We start from the raw sequence: 24708 nt of genomic DNA on the forward strand, positions 1-24708 counted from the left end.
TCAGGTTACGATTATTAACTTGACTAAACTTCTTCTAATCCGGCTGTTATCTACACTTGTAAGATATTCTACTGAATATTTATATATGGATAACGTGATACTTTAGTGACTGAAAGATAGAACAATCAAGAGCCATAGTAAACAGCTAAAAAGCATTCATTAATTTCCTGATTATCGTAATTTTTTCAATACGATCCGATTTCCTCTATTAACTACTGTGTTATTCAAAAACACGTTAATGTTATTTGATTGATTTGATCACACTGAATACGGGATGAGACAGAGTAAATTATGGAATTATTGAGAACGATATCAAAGTCTGTCGTTAAGTCATGAATTTTAAACATTACTAGGAAGTTTGTGGTAGATAACTGAGGTCATGTAGATAAAACAAAATTCCATTAGACTTTAAGAAATAGGGTTCAGGTATGTTCACTAGTCTCATCTATCCAGTGGTTGAAAAAAAACGTTTGGGAATGCATAGATGACAAACGACATTGAATGGAAACCGAGAATAAAGTTATGTTTGAATGAATCACTAGCGATTTATAAATTCAATGTTTTACAAATAAAAGTCATGCAGTGATTCATATCTAGTTGGCCTAGCACTCCTTATAAATGTTCTTACAAATATACAAGATAAATGTACTTCACAAAATAATAAAAATTACACGACTACCTAAAATAACAGCCTATTTGACCTAGTCATAAGCCAACTGCCTGATTGATTTAAGTATTTCAGAATGTTTTACTTTTTACTTTTTTTCTATATGTTTCACCTTGTTGATTGCCATCTAGTGACTAAGTGTAACAGACGCATGATTTTCATTCACGAAATCGTGGATTAAATGTCAAATCAGGTATATTTCAAGTGAATAGCCATGAATTATAATTAATTCTATTATAATAATGTTACTGATAATGTAACAGTAAACAAAACATGTAAATCGATCCATTATTGAAACGTGTTTAGTGAATTACGAAAATGCACCAACATGGATAATGTTGTTTCCAGACAATAATAATAAACAAAAATTTTGGTCTGTTATTCAATTAATGTACCACATTGAAATATTCCTTATATTCAAGACGATAGGGATGATGATGATGATGATAACAACAATGATAATAAAACACTTTATGATGACCTCTAAGACTAAATATTTATTCCATTTAAGTAAATATGAAAAGCTGCACAATAATGAAAGCTTACCGATAACAGGATAAACACCATCTACACCTTGAACAGCGATAGTTTGTAAGCCAGAAGGATGAACAAATTGTCTATTATTAGCTTGAAAATTAATTTGTTGTAAGGTAGTTCCAGTTTTGCTCACATTTAGATTACTCATTACAGGTTCCATATAGGATATTTTCGGTTCAGTATTGTGATGAGGAAGAGATGACAAATTCCCTTCATTAACTTGAGTTCCATGAGATATATCTTCTAACAAAAATATTTTCGACAAATACCATAGAGAAATAACCATAAAAATGTTGTCAAAATAACCAAACTAACTATCGTTACAAAATAACTACGTAAAAATGTAGTTCATTACCCAACACATTAGTAGAAACGAAATCAATCATCCTACCATATCAGAAATTACGAGATTGTTGAAACCGTTTGGAATTGGTGTAGCACACAAACCAAAAAAATCACTCCAATCAATCCTATGCAAACCAAATGACGAAATGACAAAAGAAGAAAAACCGAGCATCATCTAAAAAATAAGTTATTTCAACTGAGAAAAACACTACATTAGAGACGACCTCTTCATTTTCGCCTGCACGAACATCAATTACCAGTCGAATGCCATCACATATCCTCGCTTATACCAATGCATGTCGACCACTGTGGACATACATTCAACCGACAAAATTTTAAAACCTTGGATGGAGGGAATACTAAAAGTATCAGAAAATTTCTATAAGCTTGGCACTCAGGTCAATAAGCAATTAAAAACCACATCGAAATCGATCTAGTTCATCAACCAATCAGAAAAATCATGGACAAATATAAGACTAAGAATCAGATCAAAGGGAGATACAATCAAAATAAGAGTCAAATAACGATAGGTTAAAAGTCAACAATAACCAACCGAGGTAGAGGTTGACAGAATAAGCTGTGAATCACAAATGGAGAAATTCTAACGCTTCACCTCTACCTGAAGCTTGTGATGATGATGTTGTTCAGAAGAACGATGAAAGCTCTATGACCAAACCATCCAGCTCAGAGAACAAAACTCCACCTAAATCATCCACCTCAGATACAAATCTTCTCCACTATCTCAAATAGCATTACATGCACATAATATTTGTTTAAATTAAATGATTGAACTTATCATTATTTGTACAAATATCTTAGTATTTATTTGAAATCAATTTCTCTTAAATTGAATAGTAACTAACAATAGAATGCAAAATATCTATTTCGTATTATATATGTAACTCTTATTTGTACATCCGATTAAACACGAAAGTAATGAAAGAGTTCTTAATAAAATTTAACTAAAATATGTCGAAATAAACATTGAGAAGAAAAATATTTCTTTTCAGTTCTATATTAAAATATAACTTCTATGGTAGTGAGTCAATCTTAAAAAAATATCGTAATCAGTTAGTAACAATTTAAATCAGCAAATAAAAATGGGATAATCATACAACAATCGAAAGTTTCACACTATCGACTGACTTCAGTTAGACAACTATTAAAAACTAAGAATCCTTTGACTGCGATTTCATTTTAGTATGAGAATCCGTAACAACGTGGATTTATGACTCCACTAGGCGGTTGAACTCAGGACCTTCAGGTCTCATGATGAGTGTTTACTTAACCTTTGAACCGCTAAGTTGACGTCCAACAGTTGTCAAATTTAAGTTCAATCAATTCGTGATATTGTTCAGCCATTACTTGTCACTTTTAGAGATATTTGTGCCATGCTCGACATCGATTGGCTTTGTGCCACTGTAAATTTACTATATGGTATTTTAGGCATATTTGATGGAAAGCTTATCACCATCTCTTTTGTGACTTTTAACTATGTTATATTGGTTAATGTTAAGCTACAACATTCGAAACTGTCACACTATAATTAAATAGATGTGTTCAAAATTTAGGTGGCAAAAATATTTAAAGTCAGTTTAACATCGCTTCTTTGAAGAGGAAAAATAGAAATGACCTGGTAAGTTTTATATCAGTAGCAAAGTAGGTGACAGTATTAGGTTTTATTAATCGAAATAAGGAGTAAAGCTTTGATGATTTGCCTTGAAATCACATGTCACAGAAAAATGTTTTCATTCATAATAGCCTATATTAACGACATAAATTTTTCGAAATTAAGATTTCTGCAAGAAATCTTAAGCTAGAATGAGTTAAGATCGATGACGCTTAACCTGTTTCTTGGTTAATCTATCAGGAGTTAGAGCTTAACATTCAATAACTCATAGAGTACTATACAGGGAACTATCAAAATTTTTTGGATCTTAATGACAACAAATTAATAGACCCGATAATTTGAAAACACGAATCATTGCTGTAATTTCTCAAATATCCATTGGAACTAGACATTATTTGACAGTTTATTGCAGTATAACAACTGCTTAAACAAATTTACCAGGTCTGAGAAACAATGGAAGGATAGAAAAAATCTTATGTGAATAGTCTTATTTTCTCTATAAACATTAAAAAAGGTTAAAAACATTTACTGTTAGCAGAGTAATACCTCTCATTAAAGCTAAATTTACTTGTATGGTAAACAGAGTTATTTTCCAATGAAAATTATCAATTATATCTGTATAAAAGATAATGATGTAAACTGATATTTCCAAAAAATACAATAGCGTTTTACAAGATCGATGTCATGTGAACTAACTGTATCAGAGGGAGAGAGAGAGAACGGGATAGAAAAAGCTCATTTTTTGCAGCTATAAATATCGATATGTTGTTTGAAAAATCCATCATATTTGATTAACCGAAATAACATCAAAGAAAATGCAAGCAAACCACTCATAGAGAAAGATAGAAAGAAAGAAGAGAACATTTGTAACTATTCTGAAAAAGAAACATTCACCGCACTAATCTGTTGTTGAGGTTTTCAAGATCATGGCAGTTTTTATACAGAATATGACAAAATAGCACCAATACATAGATAGTATAGTAAGAACCAATTAATCATAAATTTTGCTGAAGCATATATTAAACAACAAAAAAAGGGAAAACATATGACAATTTTTATCACTAATAGGAATCAACTATTAATCATGATTAATATAAATATTAGTTGACATAGGATAATAAATAAACAAATAAATAAATACTAACTTGTATAATCAGTTGATCCCTTGGTTGGTTCTGATATAGGTTGAGTATTATACTTATGACTAGTTGGAGAATTTCGAGAATCGACTGGCAACTAAAAGGTAAAAACAAAAACTTTGTCGAAACAATACAAACATCAGAACATAAACATTATTAAGGGCATGAATTATTCTGTTGTTGCTATTGTGGACGGTATTTTGATTAGTTGAGATAATTCATACCCCTACTAATAATGATCTAAATACAACACCAGATGAATAAATCAGTGGCTATCCAGACTCACCAGTTAAATGAACGACGAGTTGAAGTGTGAGGTTAAAGTTCCTTGGGTTTGGGTTAAAATGTGAACATAAGTACTGAGATATAAGTATATCTGGTTGGAAATTCCATATAGGAAAAATTGCGAGTCCTGGACTCCTTTGTTAGTCAAAATCCATCTATTTTATAAATCTGAATATAATATTACTGATATGTAGAAGAATGAAAGGCCCGTCAACCTTCAGTTCGATAAAATCTACTGCATTACAAGCATTGATATCCTTATGTAATAAACTCATACTATACTTTGTAATTACCAGGAACACCTGATCAAGTCCCTGAACAGAAAGCAGGTTGTAAGTAGTTGAATAACAACGATAATATCGATTTTGAAAAAAAAAACCGAATACATCCCAGTTGAACGACAGAATTAGGTTGATATAAAAGGAGAAGCAATGGTAAGATGTGAATGTATATTGTTTGAACACAAATGAGATTTACAAATGATTTCGTGTTAATATTTGTAGTTAATTACTGTCAGCCTCAGTAAACATACAGTAAAACACTTCAATGAACATATAGATTTTTTTACCTTTATGCATAGGGTCTATGAGTAACCCTAAGCAAACTTTAGTGAGTAAATACGCATGCAAACATTACAAATTAGGCAAAGTACATAAACTACTTGACGCAATATAAGTAGATAAATGAGTTTTACACAAAAAGATTTTCGAACTAAAGCAAAGTGCAGGATGAATTTGGAGAGAAACCAGTGATTGATTTCGTAAAACGATATTTACTACAATTTACCAATGGTACTTACCGTAGTAATAACTTCGAATTACACATTTTGAATACAGTTATTAGATGAGTTAGATAAATAATATTGAAATTCAATTCACATGATAATAGTGCACACAATATAAACGGTATTTTAATGGTATTTTTACAAGTTACCAGTTGAAGTCATTTCATGATGAAAGTCTCCTTTAAATGACTGAAGAAAACAACTTTTAAAAAAGCTCCATATTACAATAAACAGTAAAAAGAGAGCATTGCATATTATCATGTACCTACCTGATGGAAGTACTGATCAGCTAATTTATTATTTACACCATGTGAAATTTCGTTTGTATTTAAGAGAGTAGGTGAATTGTTGCAATGATTATCATTTATTAATTGATAATATCGTGTATCTGTTGTATTTGTACCAATAGTTACATCTGGAAGTGGACCAATATCTGTCATACCTCTACGTTGAAGATTATTATTATTATTTGTAAGATATGCTCCAGGATTACGAACAATTCGGCCAACGTTACTCATATGTGAACTGGATAAAATAAAAGTATAAAAATAAGTAACTAGTGGTAAATCAATCTTATTCAAGTAGACTGAGGAAACTTTGGACCGGTTAGTTATTTATTCGTATATTGCTTTGACCCCCAGGAATTAGGTAGCTAGAAACTACAATTAGCCCCTACATAACAAATATGACCAGAGTTAACTACACAAATATTCAAGTTGTCATTATAATCATTACCAGTGTTCACTTCTGTCGAAAAGTAAATTATTTAAACATATCATCAATAAAATAGCTATAATTACAAATAATAATGAAAAAATATTCATTGCAATTGACCTACAGTGGATCAGTTGATTGATTTTGTTGACGGAATCGTCCACGATCTATACGTTGAACTTCTTAACCGCATAGTCGGCAACAACAAAAATACGTAAGAGAAACGAAAAAAAGAAGCTAATGAAGTATAGGGTGTATATACGAAAACATAAAAATTCTTCAAGAAATTAAATAGTAGAAGTAATACTGTTAGTAGACTTTATACATCCAATATTTACCTATCTGTCAATCCATTTTTGAGTAGCTTCTGTGTCCTATAAAAACGTTATTTTGTTTCATTCGAGGAAAGAAATTTACTTAACTGTAATTTAAGGTCCCGAGGTTCAATTTCTAACATCAACATGATAAAACACTACTGGGAAGACATATACTGCGACGAAGTATGTGCATAAAGTTACTTAATTCAGTCAGCTACAACGTAGGACCAGACATATATATGCAGTTCAGCTAACCTTCAGCTACTCTACAACTACCCACGATTTCCAGACAGCCTGAGTGGAACATCGAAGTAGGCCACCAGACTCTAAATGAAGTTCGAAAAAAGCTACTTAATTATTAAAGATTTACACATCGACTGGTGTCAATCCATGATGGAAACTAATTTTCATAAATTTCGAAATACCAAACGTTAGTGAAAAGCAAATATTGTTGCAAAATTAGAAAAAATTCATGAAAGAAAAGACAAGCCTCATACATATACCCTATAATCTACACAATATTTAAATTACAATCGTCAGTTATTTCTATGGAAAGAAAAAAATATTAGATCGACAAAGTCAGTGTCCTGACAAATACAGAATTTATCATAAGTGTTAGTCAAACCAAGCTTCTGAACTCAATTAACACGAAATGAAACTAACAAAACGAATACCAAAAGAGTTTAAATGATTGTAGTAGCACTCACAGTGAAAAAGATTGAACATTAGAGAATGTGATATAAAAAGAAGCAAAAGTGTAAGTATGAAAGGATATAACTTTTTATAAATTACTTATTCCTACTTCAGCCAATGTCGTACATCAACATTGTTGGATGATTGAGGATAACTAACGTATCCCAGATGTACACCAGATACAAAAACAAACATAAAACTTATAGAACTAAATTCATATAAATGGTAACTGCTTCTTTCAGGTATAATTGGCTGTTAACTAATACATATGAATATCATGAGATAGGTTTACCTGAACCATCTGAATTTACAATAACATAATCTTCAAGCGGCGGTTCACCATATTCCATCTCAGCATTCATATACACTCCACGTTGATCAAATCGATATGCAGTTGATCTTTGTTCATCTACGTTAAATCCATCCTGTCTTGTTGGCACTGATGGTCGATAATTGTTTGAAATATACTGTTGTTGATGATTAGAACTATAAAAGTTAGTGTTAACATCAATTTGATGATTATCCGTAGGGTATTTATTAGAATCAATATGCATACAATCACGTGGTTTTACTGAAGGTAGTTTAGGTAAGTTATTTTGATCACTAGATGGTGATGAACCGGATGCATCCAATTCATCTTCAATGTATTCATCGACGGTAGTTTTAGTCATTTCATCATCTATATCATCTAGACTATAGCCTGGATCATCATAATTATTGAAAGGTATAATACCAGCTCCAGTATGTTGTGGATAGAATGGATTAAAATCACCTGTTGGTTGTTGTGATGATGGTGATGATGAAGTTGCTCCAGATAAAGGTTGTTGTTTGTTGTTTGTATTATTTGACCAATGTGTTGGATTGGTCCATTCACGAGGACCATTTGATGAACCAGGTGGATTATTAGATGCCTGTGTGTACATGAAAAGTATACGTTTAATAGAAATGTAATACAGGACATTAGACAATAGGTGGTAATTGTGGTGAATATCAGTAAAGAGAATAATTATTGCTTTAGTATGTTTTACACACTTAGACGAGTTACTGAGGTCCTGATAATATTTTAATGATAATTTTCTAAAACATAAATGTTAATTGATTTTGATATATATATCACCGAATTATCTACGTAAGGTTAAATAAAATAATTACAGAGAAGTGTTCTCTTTATGAAGATAGTCTTTATTATGAACTTATATGGACCGTAGAATCAATGAAAATTGGGGAGTAGTAGACAGTCATTCTATTTTAGTTTGAAATTTCTCACAGATCCATACCTTCGATTTTACATCTGAATGAACACAGAAATTTTAAGTTTCACAGTGAAGACGATACTTTTGAAATATCAAAACAGACTCCAAATGTGCACATTATTTATCTCGACGGAATTGCGGTATAATACACCACAAACATCCCAATAATAATAATAATAATAATAATAATAATAATAATAATAACCTCAGTCACTATGTAGCACCGAAATCGAATTGCGAAGTTTTATTGGTAAATTATGAAGAACAAGGTCAACAAATTTGGGAGTGATTCAATTACCCAGCAATGATATCTCATAAAGATCGCATTATATCACAAACTAATTGAAGCTGGAGGCTGGACCATCTAAACTTGTTCAATAACATCGTGGACACTGCAAGAATTAATGATCATATTTTCAATTTTCAGACTAGGATTAAATGACCATTCATTTCTAGCTGACTTTCCTTATTTCTCCAATTGATACCAGTGTACGTAGTGACAACTATACTCAGATATACATATATGATTATATGGTTAATGAAGTTAACTATCTATGGTATATTGATAGCAGTGAAATTCTGTATAGTACAAGCCACATTATCTTGGTTACTTTTTCACAAGCGATTAGAATTGTGAAACTGGTGAATGCATTACCATTTATTTATAAAATCCATGCTTACATGTATAATATCATGTCTGCGATGAATAACTAGAATAATTTTTATTTAACATTTAACGTGTTATCTGACTTTGAACAAAAAGGATCAATTGTTGTTGTTTATTGAATGAAGATTGGTAATACAATGAATGACTTATGGAACGAGAGGATTTATAAAGTATTGGGACCTGAGCTGGGTAGGTAAAAGCAGAACGCTATAGTGACTTTCACATGCAAAATATTGACGCGAAAATCAAAGATTCATCTGTGTAAACAATTCGTTTAACAAAACGGAGAAGATACAGTGATATAACTCGTTATTGATAATGCATTTCACTGAAAACTGAATGGATAGAGCTTTTTCCAGTTTTGAAGTGAAGATTTGACATATCTAAAATAAATCACTTGAGATTTGATTTCTTCAAAACTAATAAGGAAAATATTTCTTAACTAGATTAACTTAAGATCTTAGTAAACTATGACATAAAATTGTTTGATATGCGCAAACAGTAAAAAAAACAGATCAAGCTTAAGAGTAAAAACTCCTTACTTTTCCTTGAGGTGTTTTATCTCTTGCACGATTACCATCTTGTGGAGCAAGATAATATGGACCTTCACCAGTTCCTTGACCAAGAACTGTAATTCCAGGGCCTCGAACTGTTGGTCTGTTACGACTAGGTAGGGCAGGAGCAATAGATGATCGTGTTGCAGACGACTCTGGACCAGAACCAGCTTGTATGTATTAAAAAGAAAATCCACACATTATTTCGAAATTTACATAAATTTATAATCAATATCCTTAAATGATTTGTTTCATAGGTTTGTTATTAATTATCTGTCAAAATGCATGCATTTAGGTATATAAATTTATATTGAAGATAATTCTTGTATAAAGATCCAATTTAAGTAGGGTTGGTGCGGAATGTAACTTCACTTGAATAAAATCTCTCTCTTTGTACAAAAATGTATACATAAACTGGTTATACTCATTCCTGTGGTTACCAAAATACTGAGTTAAATATACGTGTGAAATGCTACACATGTTATTCAAAGTATTCATTAAATTTAGGCCAGTTAATTGAATAGTGAAAAAAGGAACAGTATTATATAGCTAGCACAAGAACTTAATATTTAATCCTATTGTGAATATATACCTTAAAACATAGAAATAAACATCAAATAAAATAGTTTCTTTTTGACAGAGAAAAAGATTATCACTTTTTTAGAAAATAACCACCTGTATTATTGAAATCATGAGCTAACCTAAGTTAGACCATCATTGAAAACCAAGAAACACTGAACGGGCGTTTCATCCTAATATGCGATTCCTCAGCAGTGCGCAGCAACGATCCCGAATGCGGGAGTCCTGGGTTCGGTCACGTGCGCGAACGCTTAACCTCTAGACCACTGAACCGGCATCCAACGACGTTAATGTCTAGCTTCAACTAATCCACGTTCAGTGCTTTAAGGTTTTCACTGTTGATCTATCTTAGATCGGTTAATGAATTTAATGAAATCCAACAATCTCTACAACCCCATATACTGAGAACTTCATTTATATCATAATTAAGGTGAAAAAATGAATGTATACAAAATAAGATGTAGTATTTGGGTATATAGAGTTGGATTTCACAGAAATAATCTTGTAACTACTGTAAAGGGGAGAAAAGTATGTGTAACTTTATCAAGTATCTTTTTTCTAACGAACAAAAAGAAAAGGCAAACAGGAACATTATGGAAATTGCGAACCAACTTAAGTTACATAACTATTAAAAACGAGGAAGCACTGGACAGGTTAGCTCGTGATCTTACCAACATCCGACAAATCCTACAAACCTCCATCCTGGTAACTATCATGTGCTTACGAGTGACTAATTTCGAGAAGAAATTTTATAAGTTATTGTGAGAAGCCGTGACTAGTGGAGTTCAACCATGTGGAGTGTAAGTTAGTTACCCACCGAAGACAATAGATGGTTGTCCAATGTCGCGGGTTGATTGAAGTTAGGCATACAAACCACTGGATGCTAGCTCAGTGGTCTAAAGATTAACACCTAATTGAGGGACCTGAAGGTTCAGATTTCGATCTTATGTAGGGTCATGGATGCACACTGCTGAATAGTCTTACACTGGGACAAATATCTGTCCAGTCCTTTAAATGTTTCCAATGGCTATCCGACTTAACTCGTTTCATAATCTCAATAACATTCAACAATTTCCATAGACCCACATAGTGTAGAACGAAATAATTTTCATTTTAAAGAAAACAATTACGGTTAAAAGACTAATGCATTACTTTAATATATACTTTAAGGAAGTAATAAGTTGGAAGACACATTATTAAATTAGTTTCATTGATAGTAGATTTGTTATGCTTGTAGGATGTCGTTATGTTGATAAATATGAACTCACTCGCAAACAATAATAATAATATGTGTAACAGGTCATACAAATTGAACTTGACCAAGAATAACTTGACATTAACATATTCAGAACTATTATGATTTTGATTGTACCAAAAATATTCTGAATTGGTTCTTTTGTACTATTTAAATTTACGTTAATGTAATTCGGTTATTTATTTACTCTGAAGAATTGGCTAACATTAAGTCACGAAACGTCAGGAGTACAATTTTTCAAGTGATTGGGATGCGACAAAAAATATATTTATCATTAGTTTTCTACCCAATGCTCAATTTATTTCAAATTATTAAGTCCAACTTTGACATTGATACCTATCACTCGAAAAAAGTTTATAGATTTGTCCCGATAATTTCATCTTACTGTAGTGATATGTGATAACTTGAACCAATACATGTTTGTTAAGTTTTGCCGTGCTTATGACTGACTGACTGTATAATCGAAATTTCAATTGTCAGCATGAATCTCACTACACCACGACAGTTAGTATATATAACATTTATTGATTCGGAAAACTACTGTTAGCATTATAACACTGCATATATTCGTTCGTCAATAAAACAAGAAGTAACCCGGAAACTCAGATCGATACACGTTAATGTCTGATGGTGACAAAGGTTGCATGAGAAGCTAACGTGTAAAAGATAATGGAAAATGAAATAACTAAAAAACCCATAACATTTTTTTAATGTAACCTACAGTGATTTCGAAAGTTTATATAATTTTTATGAGTACGGTTCGACAACATCCAAATAAGAGACTGATCAATTTCGATCCTAAACACAATTGAGAAAACTCCAACAAACAATACAAAAATGAATTAAAACTTCACCCCATTGAACAAGCTAGTGGCTATCTGGTATCATTAGCTAGGTGGGTAACGCGATTGCGTTTGGAGCTTACGGTATTGGGTTCGAGTCCTAGAGTGAACATCAACTCTGGGATGCAAGTACATGCAGATGACAAGTCACAGATAGGACGAAACACGCGTCCCAGATTCCACTGCCAGCCACTATCCATCTTTGCTTACATCCAAATGGTTTAAGAAAACAGTTATCAGATCATTTTTTAGATTGCCTTGGTTACAAGACAAATTGTTACAAACATGGATGATGTACGAAAATGAAGCAAAAGACAGCAATGACAGAGTCCACATCGATAGCTTAAGATTGACTAGTCTGACATATTATCGTTCAAGTTGTGAAAATCATCTGCTTTCCAGTTTGATTTAAATTATTGAGTGTTGTTATTATGCATAAATATGTGACTAGGTTGGTAGTTAAATTTCATAAATTAATTAGTAGAGAAGTAATCCAATCACCTGAAGATACTTCTCCTTCAAGTTCTATCATAATTCAGGTTTTATTCCATTTTCAATCATATAGAAATATGTAATAAGTATGGAACGTATAAATCATCTAATTCCTTGATAAAATTTCTTATTTTCATAGTTAAAATCATGAGTCAATTGAAGCTAGACCACCATGGAAAACCTGGAAGTACTGCACGGGTTCAAATCTCGCGAGTGCGGGATCGTGGATGCGCACTGCTGAGGAGTCCCATAATAGAACGAAACGGCCGTCCAGTGCTTCCAGGTTTTCCATGGTGGCCTAGCTTCAATTGACTCATGATTCCAACTACGAAAAATACTGAAATCTTCACAAAACCCTTTCTGATCTAAAATTTCTTATTATATAAATAAGATCAACAATCTAATATGATCAAATATATATAATCTTAATAACGACAACTTTAAATAAAAGAAATCAACTTAATCTCATAAATTTGTTTCAATAAATGAAATGCTTTTATTGTATTGACATTTACACCAAAAGGGAATTAATAATTAAACATTTTATTATAAATTAACCTCATTATTAATCAATTAGTTTGATTTGAAAATTTAACTCATGGCACAATTAATAGAAAAATAAACATAATGAACTGTTGCCAATTTCTCATAGTTACACCAAAATTAATTAGATGACACTTATTATAAATGATAAATAAAATCACCATAGCTAACCATAGTATATATATGTATATATTGGTGCTTACTTTCCTGGTAGTGTTAGCTATAAAAACAATGGTTAGACAACACCGAAAAAACTTCCCAACAAATATACATAAGTAAATTAATTTTTGTGAGCAGAAGTTACTGAACAACTGACTGTTAAAAATATTTACAGGTTGTAGGGTGACCAATACAATCAGTTTACTAAAATGTTTTTTTTATTAGTTTAAGTGTTATAAATATCAATTATTCATTTCTGTATTCCAAGAGATGAAAGATGTCAATGATGTCCACTACTACTGTTATGAACGAGAACCAATGTAGGGAAAGCCAACTTATTGTTAAATGCAAAATTACACAGCGATTTCGTGAAATATGAATATCATACATCTGTCCAATTTGCCACACATCATTAGCACAACAAGATGAACACCAAATTCATAGAAGTAGTTACTTTAATGGCGGCCTGCTTGAATATCTGGGCCACTTGTTCCGTTCATCTAGATATTTCAACAAGTTATCTAATTTTGTTTGCTTTAATACATCATTATGGCTATTAATCGCACAACCTATTCAGGTGCGTTTCTGGAAAGTGTGCAACCTTTCATTATACAAGTTACAAAAGGCCCAGTCAGCGATATCGTAGTTGTTGGCAATATGCAGCGAACAGAATGTACATTATTTAGATATCGATTGACTGGACTGCTAGCTTCTAACTGGCGATCACTCAATATTTACCGTCAGGATCGACCACGAAGTAAGAAACGGAAGCTTGTTGAAATACTTTATGTTGAGAATTCTATATTGTACCAAAAATATAATACAGAATCAAGCTAATAATAATGTTATTATTATAGTAATATATTTAAAAAAGATTGCATATAAGGATATAATACAGGAAAGAAGAATTAGTTCGTAGAAAGAAACGTATAAAGCAATTTTAATCTCACTGTTTAAGGGGAGACAAACAGTGTACACATCTGTTACTGTGGTCGATTCTGAGCCATGTCACACAGAGTCTCAAACCATTGGTTACGATAGTCACACGGACCCCAATCAAGTAGTCCGCATCTACCAACATGACTCAGACTAGAAGGTAGTGACTTCAAGGACTGATGTCGCGTTTTGGTTTGGTTGCCCCTAACTTTCTTCCAACCATCTCCAATACTAGCCAGCATAGCGTGTCGTGGTAATCGGTGTCCAGGCATACGTAACACGTGGCCCAACCACCTCAGTCGACCAAGATTCAAAACTTCATCAACTGATTTACCATCATTCCCTAATACCCTGTGTCTAACCTCACTATTCTTTACCCGGTGATCCCAGCAGATGCAAGCAATATTTCTAAGGCATCTGTGGTCAAATACTAGTGACATACGAGTATCTTCTATCCTTAATGGTCAAGTTTCGCAGCTGTAAAGTAGAAATGAGCGAACCGCTGAGCAGCATACTCGTCCCTTAATTGATAGACGGATATCTCGTCTTCGCCATAGGTGACGTAAGTTGGCAAAAGCCAAACGAGCATTTTGAATACGTGCACAGATTTCGTCAGACACCAACCCACTAGGACTAATCAGACTACCAAGATAAGTGAAGTTGTCGACGCGTTCGACTACTTCGCTCCCTATCCTTAGTTCAGGTGTTGAAGCAGGCCAGTCCTGGAGCAACAACTTGCATTTACAGGAGAAGTGCATCCCAAACATACTGGCATTGTTGCACAGTGCTGTCAAAAGACTGTATATTATCAGCGTTTTCACCAAACAGGACTATATCACCTGTGTATTCTAAGTCGATAAGTGGACCTCCTGGTAGGAGATCAATTCTTGAAAATTCAGTCGACGAGTGTTATTTCCAGTAGTAGGTTAATGATGAAGTTAAATCAAATGGGGATATTGGACTGTATGAGGAGGAAACCTGAAGAACCTAGAATGCCATGATCCAGAAGATACAAGTGTTTATTAACAGTTGTCTATGCAAAATACATCGAATCCGTTGGTCAGACACTATCATCCACAACCTACTGTGGGAGAGAAAAAACAGATGCCAGCGAAGGAAGGAATCAGGAAGAAGCGCTGGAAGTGGATAGGACACACAATGAGGAAAGCATCCAACTGCATCACAAAGCAAGCCCTCACATGGAATCCTCAAGGCTGAAAGAGAAGAGGAGGATCAAAGAATACATTAAGCAAAGAAATGGAGACAGACATGAGAAGAATGAACAACAATTGGATAGAACTAGAAAGGCAGGCCCAGGACAGAGTGGCTTGGAGAATGCTGGTCGGCGGCCTATGCTCCATTGGGGGTAAAAAAACGTGAGCAAGTAAGCAAAATCCCTCTATAGTTAACACAGGATGATTTTGATCCCTTCTTATATATTGGAACGATAAGTGATTGAGACCAGTCAGATCGGATTACGTCCAACTCACTGATTTTAGTTAAAATATTAGTCGACCCAATCACTAGAATTGTACCACCATATTTAAAGACCTCTTGAGCCAACCCATCTGGACCAGCTGCCTTTCCTCGTTTCAGATTAGCTATAGCCGTTTGAAATTCAGGTAGGGTCGGGGGGCCTAGTTCAATGTTCCATTCAGATTGCCTGGGAATAGTGGGTAGTTGTGCAGTAGCTGAAGGCCAGCTGAACTGTTCTCTAAAGTGTTCCGTTCACCGTTCTAAACGTTCGAGATGAGAGCAGATAATGGTTTCGTCTTTTTCCGAGGTTGTCGCGCTTACAATTGACTTCTTAATTCCGGTTTCTTTTATTAGTCTGATGAGTTGTCTTGTGTTGCCTACAGCCGCTTCATTTTCCATTTCTTTTGCTTTCGTCGCCCACCACTGCTCACAATCGTTCCGTAGACTTTTGGTTTACCTAGATCTGACTTGCTTTCTCTCATCGTGTTCAGAACCTGATGGGATGAGTTTACGAGAATTCATCAGTGCAATAGACTTAGAAGAAATCCATAGGTTTTTTGTAACCCTTTGGTTTAAATCACTAATATATGTTACTGCTGTTTCCACAACTGTTCGTATATTTTTCCAAGCACCATCTGAGGCAGCCTCGTTTTTATTTTTAAATACACAGATACTGAACAACGTAATACTTCAGGATATTCAATGAGTTATAACGCACCCAATTGTCCGAATCATCCTGGTTGAAGAGAACTTTTAAGCAAATATTAAAATGTTGAACAGAAAATAAATATCTACAAGAAAAAGAAAATCCAGAGAAGAAAATTTTCTGTTCGACGAAATCATTTACTTAAGCTGTACATTCGTATATATAGTTATATGGAAAACATATGTCTATAGGAGGATAGAAAAGATTGCGTCATAAATTGATTCGAAAATATACAACAAGTGATGTTACGTACTAATCAAGGGGTAAGAAAGAAAATAATTTACAGGTCAGATAATAGTCCAATTGACAAATATGAAGAAAAGCGACAAACACAAAGGTTACAATAATAGACAGAATGGTAATCAAGAAAACTTGTATAAGGTAATAATAACAACTGATTAGAGTTTAAAATGAAAAATAGTAATTTTAAAGAATTCGATAATAATCAAATAAAAGTGCAGAAAAATACCCCAGAAACATACCCATTAAGGGAATTAGGGCCAAGGAAGGGTAAGAGGTTGGACAAATCGTTTCTGCACGCAAAGTTCAGGCTTGAGTTCGTGGATAGCCAATGCATCAGCAGTGCACAAAATATTGGTTCGAACCTCCCTCGATCCAGTTCCTTTGACTGTGTAGATTACTTTAAAAGAAGAGTCCTTTGGAGCGATGTGTCCACAGTTAATTAAATGCTCCTGTATCGAACTAGTAATTTTTTACATTCTCCTTTTAAGAGCCAAGCCAGATAGTGTTTCGAAATGCGTTTGGAAAGTGATCGCTTTGTGCGGCCTATGTAACGTGCCCCACATGAGCAAGTAAATCTATAGATACACATTGATGTGGCCCAAAGCGGAAGTTTATCCTTAACACATCCCAGAATGGTGGGCTGGCTAGAGAAAACAATTCGAAGCTTCGCTGCGAAAACTTTCTTCGCTGAATTATCTTTTTCTTATTAAATGACATTATGGGTTATTTTAAATATCTACAACTAATAAGTCATATGGGTATACGTTCGACTATTCTCCATATTTCACAATCTTTTACAAACGAATTTGACTGTTACTTTGTATATAAACGACTTTTTCTTCAAAAAAAGACAGAAATTCAATGGAAATAGATTCAAGATTATTTTTTTTTAAATTCCATATTTTGTATGTTTAGGACAAATTACTATATTGCTAAACATTAGAAACACTGAGTTATTTAAAATGAGTGAAATATTGATGGTATATTATATTACGGATAGAAAGAAGTTAGTAGTAATTATGAAAATTAACAAAACAAAAGTATATAGTTTACACAATGTATGTTAAACTAGTTACACCTTTTTCACAAACTGAAAAAAATAAAATAAATCAAGCATACCTCTGCGTCCTGAATGATTACAGAGATTAGAACCCCACCAACAAATATGGAAAGGTGTTATAAAAAAAAATAAATTGGAAATAGGCAAAAATGAAGATTTAGAATATCAACACTACAATAAATAATAAACAACACATATAACTGAACAATAGTGTTTTCAGTTACATCGTCATAAGACATTACTCTAATATACAGTAATATTTATATGAATATACGAAATTATTAAGCCAATCAAAGCAGTTTGAGTCAATGATAACAGTGGAACAGATTCTGGAACTATGGAAATAGAATAAGCCAACTAGACACTGATGTACAGTTTGAGAATTTATTTTCACAAACAACAGATTCGGTCGCCACCTCACTTGATGAACTTACTAGATTTAAAACCACGTCGGTTGACATCCGCCAACTATGCAAAAATAGCAAATATACCACGAAATCACCACGTATCAAACAGCATAAAGATGCTTTATATATGCTTAGAAAAGATAACACTCTGATCATAAGCAAGCTGGATGGAAGAGGAGAGCTAGTCCTATTTTATGATGTGATGAGATCTGTTTGGTTGGTACATAAACCGAATATGTTCGAAATAAATTATTCGCATAGTGAGAGCTGGTATTGGCATTCTGGACTCAACTGGAAGGGCTAAGATAACAAAGGACCAATAAGGACGCTAGGCTGCTCATACCGGTCGAGTGTCATTGGTTTAGCACAATACTAAGATTGCATAAGTCTCATTTCGACTGGCGAATAAATCACGTGATAATCAGCCGTACTTAGAGACACACTTGTCATCACTGGATCATAAACCGCTTTGATTGGTTTAATAATTTCGTATATGCATATAAATATTACTGTGTGTTAAAGTTTGATGACAATCTAATTGAAAACAATATTGTTCGCTTATATACATTGTCCTGATTCACGATATGAGAAGTCTTAAAATAATAAACAGCAGCGACAAAACTTCACATTTTATTTAACAAGGAGTTGATCAAAAATAATAAAGTATGCCTTTGTGTAATATCGTGACAGTAAATGATATGCGACTTAGTGAAACAAATCAAACAACGAAATCACAATACAGAACTGACAACGAATACAGCTCTGTAATGCTATCAATTTAAGTAGTAAAACACACCTAGGAACACAATGTCCGTCTGGCTGGTTTTCGTTAACTATCGAAAATGATGAATACATACAGACTGGTCACATTATCAATCGTTCGTTTATTTGATTTCAATTACCTAAATTATCGAATCCTATGAAAGGCATTGAAAGACAGATACTGTGTTGGAGTGCTTCGATTTCAATAAGCATTCATAGTTGGTAAAAAGATGATAGGTTATTACATTCATTTAACTGACCTACGTAGGTTGTATTTGAATTTATTAAGCGATTATCTTTTTTACAAATCACATTCATATTTTAAAAAAGATCATTAACATAATACTACAATTTAGAAAACAGTTACACATAGTGTGACTTTGAAGTTATATCAAGATATTACTCTTGGTGGCACAAAACGTGAACTTAAAATAATGTGATCAAGTACACTATGTTATACTGATTTTACTATTTAACAAGTTCTGGAGAACATACATAACTGAACTAAAGAATGTATGAGAAATGAAGCTTAATTTAAAAAAAACTGGATTCTGATAATTACAAAGGACCATTATTTTCAGTAAAACATATAGTAAAAAAGAAACAGATTGATTGGAAAATAAACTTTAAGAAAACACTCATAGGAACTTTTAAGAACATACATTTTGAAATGATAGAGCTTTAGCCAAGCAAAAATCCCCTAGAAAATTCCAGTCAGTCAATCAAAATCAAACAGCAATAATAATGTAGATCGAAACAAAAATGCATAATTGCTCAAATTACCTTACATTAGATCAATACACTAACATTAAACTCAATGGTCATTAGGTGGATAAAGCCATATTGGTTTGCAAATTACACATACGAGACAGGATAATCAGAAATACTTTGAAAATGACTTTAAGTTGAGGAAATTAAGATACATTTGGGGTAGTAAACTGGATAATTTACAAGATATCTTCTAACTCAGCTATTCATAAATTTAGTTAACTATATTATTCATTTAGTATTATTGAGAAGTTAACAAGTGACTAAATTCCAATATGAATGGATTACGTTAGGGTACTATACTTGAAAAAAGCAAATACTATCTATCTACATTATCGGAAGTATTAACCTGTTTACGGAAAAATGCTTAGTTATAAAATGAGAATTAGAACTGCATTTTGAGAATTTATCTAGCAGAATGTCTGATTTAGAATGTTCATTATAATACTGAGTTTTCCAGAAGTATTTATCATTGATGGGGCTACTGGACAAGCTGCTCCATCCATCAAATATTATTGGACTAGTTCACGTGATTTTGTATAAATAAAACAGTTAATCAGTTACAAAAACTGTATGATTTGAGACAATTAGTCAGTCACTCATAATTTATATAGAATCTGTCGAACATGCACATCGATCAAAGTTGCCACACTGTGAGAGGAATTTATCAAGATTAACATCAAATTAGCAGTAGTGAAAATTCTAGTGGTAGTAAAAAAGCGTTCAGCATAGACAATACTATCCAAGAATTAATGATTTCGCATAATTAAAAAAGCCTGGGACAAGTGATGTCCATACTAAATCCCAACACTTAACATTTGTACACCAATACAAAATTAACAGGACCAAAATCATTAACTGCATATAATTTCCTCGATACTGCCTTCAGTCACAGGCATTAAAAGCAAAGATGGATGGTGGCTAGCAGTGGATTCAAATAAGCAATACAAAATGAATTAAAAATTCATCACATTGCACAAGCTAGTGGCTATCTGGACTCAATAGCTAAATGGATAAGGTAATGGCGAGTCCTGGAGTAAACATGGACCCTGGGATGCAGGTACATTCAACCGATGAATTCCAAATAGGACGAAACGTGCGTCTTGGATCCTACTTCTAGCCACTATCCATCTTCGCCTATGAAGAATAAACTTTTAACGGAATAGGTGAAATCAGTAACTTCATATACTAGCTACGCTATTCCAACTGATTATGAGCCATACCATCTAAGGTCTTCATTAGTTGATTAACACAAACACAATAAATATAATTACCAATTGACATAGAGTGCTAAGTTTATAATCTTTAGCTATCGGCTGATGACACAAAATGAAATAATAAGTGAATTGAATTTTGAAATATTCAATGACCAATGGGTTTACATAGCTAAGCTATCCTCATACAACAATTTTACTAACAAAATATAAACAATAAAATGATGGAAAACTGGAATAAACATCAATACACCATTCGTTCTTAAGTTAAATGTCATAGGCATTGAATAGGGATTCGATAGCTTAAATAATAATTACAAGAAAAAAACACTTTAGCTAGTCTGTCCATTCTACTAAGAGAAACTGTACACACTAAATAATAAGTTAGATTCAAAAAAGAAAAATAATATATGATTTGCATGACATTTATTTTCTAACAAATAAACAAAATGACATATACAGTTATTACTCTTTCCCCTTAAAGCAAATGTGTTTACTGTGAAAAAGAAGATAGATATTCTGCACGGTACGATGTTCCAGCCGTGATAAGGTTGAACAAGCCTTATCCAGTGAAGCCGATTGGTTTTTCTGGAAACGGTTTCCGTTTTTCAAGGCTCACAAACCCACCAAGTGCATGCGATTTTGTGGGGAGATCGTTACCCCCAGATCTTGGCACATGGGCATCGTGCCATGGGCAAGTATGGTCTACGTGCATTCCATAGAATACATATTGGTATATTCACCCACCTGGAAGGGTAGATGTTCACCGTTCCTTTTGAACGTATTTGCTACAGCGTATTCACTTACACATTACACGCATATCACTGGTACAAAGGCTTTCACCCTTGAACTTCATGACATTCACATAAAAATTAACACTTTCTGAGGAGGGTGATGGTCACCTCTCCCTAGTATTTGCTACCACATTACTTATTATGTCTTCAGCTTAAAGGATTAGGCCACTGATTTTACTAGACATAAGGTAGATATTTTTCAGCTTACGTTCCTTGGGCTCACCCACGCGTGTACCCATTGCATATCCCTATATACATAAACCACACAAGCCGAATCATACACGTAAACATGCACATCGAGCACCCCGTAAGATTTTTAGACCCCCGAACAAAGGAACTCAATTAATCCTGTTTACAGCAAAGTGGTGAGTTAGTCCTCTCTTCAACGACCACCCAAGTTAGCTAGCAAGGTTGCCCCTACTGCCTAGCAGGCCTTATGTCGAATTTTGCTGCTGATTTTTATCCATTGGTACAGAAACACAAAGGTTATTCAGCATAATATTATTAATAGTAATAATAAAATAATCTTATCACATTGAACTTGATCACTGATAATCTCAGTAATAATAACAAAGAAGCTATACAAGATTAGCTTGATTGACATAGGCCTAAATTTATAAAAATCTATAGGTATTCGACTACATAGCAAATATTGAAAGAAATAAACAGATTTTCTAGTTACATTACGAGTAATGAATTGAGTTCATTCTAAATCAAATTCCACAAGGCTAGAATACAAACAAGATTAAATAACTTGGAATTCAAAATTGTCTGAAGTAGGACTGGTAACTTCAAATTATTCTTTGATGAGAGAAGTAAGATTTTCTACAAAGAACCGATGAATTTAAATACAAAAGTTCAGAATTTCCAATGATATTCATTACTACTATTTCTACTACTACTACTGCTACTACTACTGGACAGTTATATATATATATATATATATATATATATATATATATATAATGTACTCTTTAATGTATAAAGTACAAATGTAATAGTCAAAGCATCTGGTCCTATTATCTATTTTCTCTTTTCAACCTAATCATTTACTTTTAGCTAATACTTATCCATACATATATAAAAGAGATATCGATGAGTGTATGTTAATCCTAGGAGTGAAAATCCATTACATAGTTGTGTTTTGTTTTCTTCAAAATCATGCAAAATATCCATTTGTAGGATTGACTAACGCACACGCACACACACACACGTACACGTAAATACAAACAGACATATGTACATAATATACACACTTACCTCGAGGTTCAAAATGTCGTTGATGCAGAAATCGATGATTCAGGAAATTTTCTGTAAAATTTCATATTAGACAATAAGAATGTAATAAAATAAAAGTAAATATATAATTAGCTAAAAATAAATTTAAAAAAAAATTAATTTGATCACCATAATAATATGGAATACATGAAAGGGTTTTTAAACGAAATTCAATGAAGGAAAATGGGTAGTAAATGAGCGTGAAGTTGATTTTATGGTATGATTATTCTGTAAGAATGTAATTCAAAGAAATGATCTTTTAAGAAATACATTTGATTTTTCAGCAATAATAATAATAATAATTTACAGCAATTAGTCCCTTTCATAAATTTCGTTAGTGTAATAAGAAGACAAAGATTATCAGAACTATGTGCTGATATATTAGCGCAATACATTTCGCACAATCTGATCACACATATACATGTTAAGAATATTTATATATAAAAATAAAAGGTCAACTAGACGGTCAACTAGACTGGAAATGGAGGTTAAGAGGAGACAAGGATAATAATAATAATAATAATAATAATAATAATAATGAGAAAACAATTTGAAATTTAATCACTCTCAGTCAGTCAGTCCGCTACAACGTAGGACCAGGCACATATATGCATCGGTCCAAGTTGCCATACCTCGTTAGCATAACAAGATAAACACCAAATTCATAGAAGTAGTTAATTTAGTGCTGGTTATATATAAAAGACGGATTATATATATAAGGATATAGTACAGGAAGAAAGATATGAAGCAATTTTAGTCTCATAGTTTAAGGGAAGACAGATTGTATACACCTACGCCATTGTGATCGATTCTGAGCCATGTCACACAGAGTCTCAAACCATTGGTTACGATGGTCACACGGACCCCAATCAAGTAGTCCGCATCTACCAACATGACTCAGACTAGAAGGTAGTGACTTCAAGGACTGATGTCGCGTTTTGGTTTGGTTGCCCCTAACTTTCTTCCAACCATCTCCAATACTAGTCAGTATTGCGAGTCCCAGTAAACTGTGTTCAGTCATACGTAACACGTGGCCCAACCATCTCATTCGACCAAGATTCACAACTTCATCAACTGATTTACCATCATTCCCTAATACCCTGTGTCTAACCTCACTATTACTTACCCGGTGATCCCAGCAGATGCGAGCAATATTTCCAAGGCATAATAAGCTAACATTACCAGGGTAGGTTTAAGGTGAGAACAAACTGTTTTTTAATACACAAAGGGGGTTTGAATTTTCGTATGGCTAAGGCTTCAATAAACCTTAGTATAAGCCCTATTACGCTTTTATACAACACCACAAAAGCCGAGTTTAGATCAATCTTATGGCCTGTTTCATAGTTTTGATAATCTTCATCTTCTTATTACACTATCGAAATAATAATAATAATAATAACGATAGTAGTAGTAATAATAATAATAGAAAAAACAATAAAACAATTCTTTACACTTACGAAAATCAATTCTATCCGATGGTTTACGAATAAGCATTTTTAATAGAAGATCCTGTAACGCTTTACTGGTTGTAACAGGTATTCTGTAAAACAAAAAGCAGTTTTGAAAAAAGAACACTGTAGAGACTACAAATGAAGTTGTTTTTAATCAA

At 33.0% G+C, this 24708-nt stretch overlaps 1 protein-coding gene across 1 annotated transcript in view; it reads right to left on the bottom strand.

Annotated features, from left to right (window-relative positions):
• Positions 1 to 24708, bottom strand: part of Smp_157350 (protein kinase) — a 47858-nt gene that overhangs the window by 13975 nt on the left and 9175 nt on the right. The window contains exons 8-12 of the mRNA XM_018796075.1: positions 24557 to 24639; positions 9574 to 9755; positions 7478 to 8022; positions 5653 to 5912; positions 1214 to 1447 (exon numbers count right to left, since the gene is read on the bottom strand). Coding sequence (XP_018650324.1) covers positions 1214 to 1447; positions 5653 to 5912; positions 7478 to 8022; positions 9574 to 9755; positions 24557 to 24639 — 1304 coding nt within the window. The remainder of the gene's footprint in view (positions 1 to 1213; positions 1448 to 5652; positions 5913 to 7477; positions 8023 to 9573; positions 9756 to 24556; positions 24640 to 24708) is intronic.

Source organism: Schistosoma mansoni, chromosome 2 (assembly GCF_000237925.1).
Source record: "Schistosoma mansoni strain Puerto Rico chromosome 2, complete genome".
Lineage (NCBI taxonomy): Eukaryota > Metazoa > Platyhelminthes > Trematoda > Strigeidida > Schistosomatidae > Schistosoma > Schistosoma mansoni.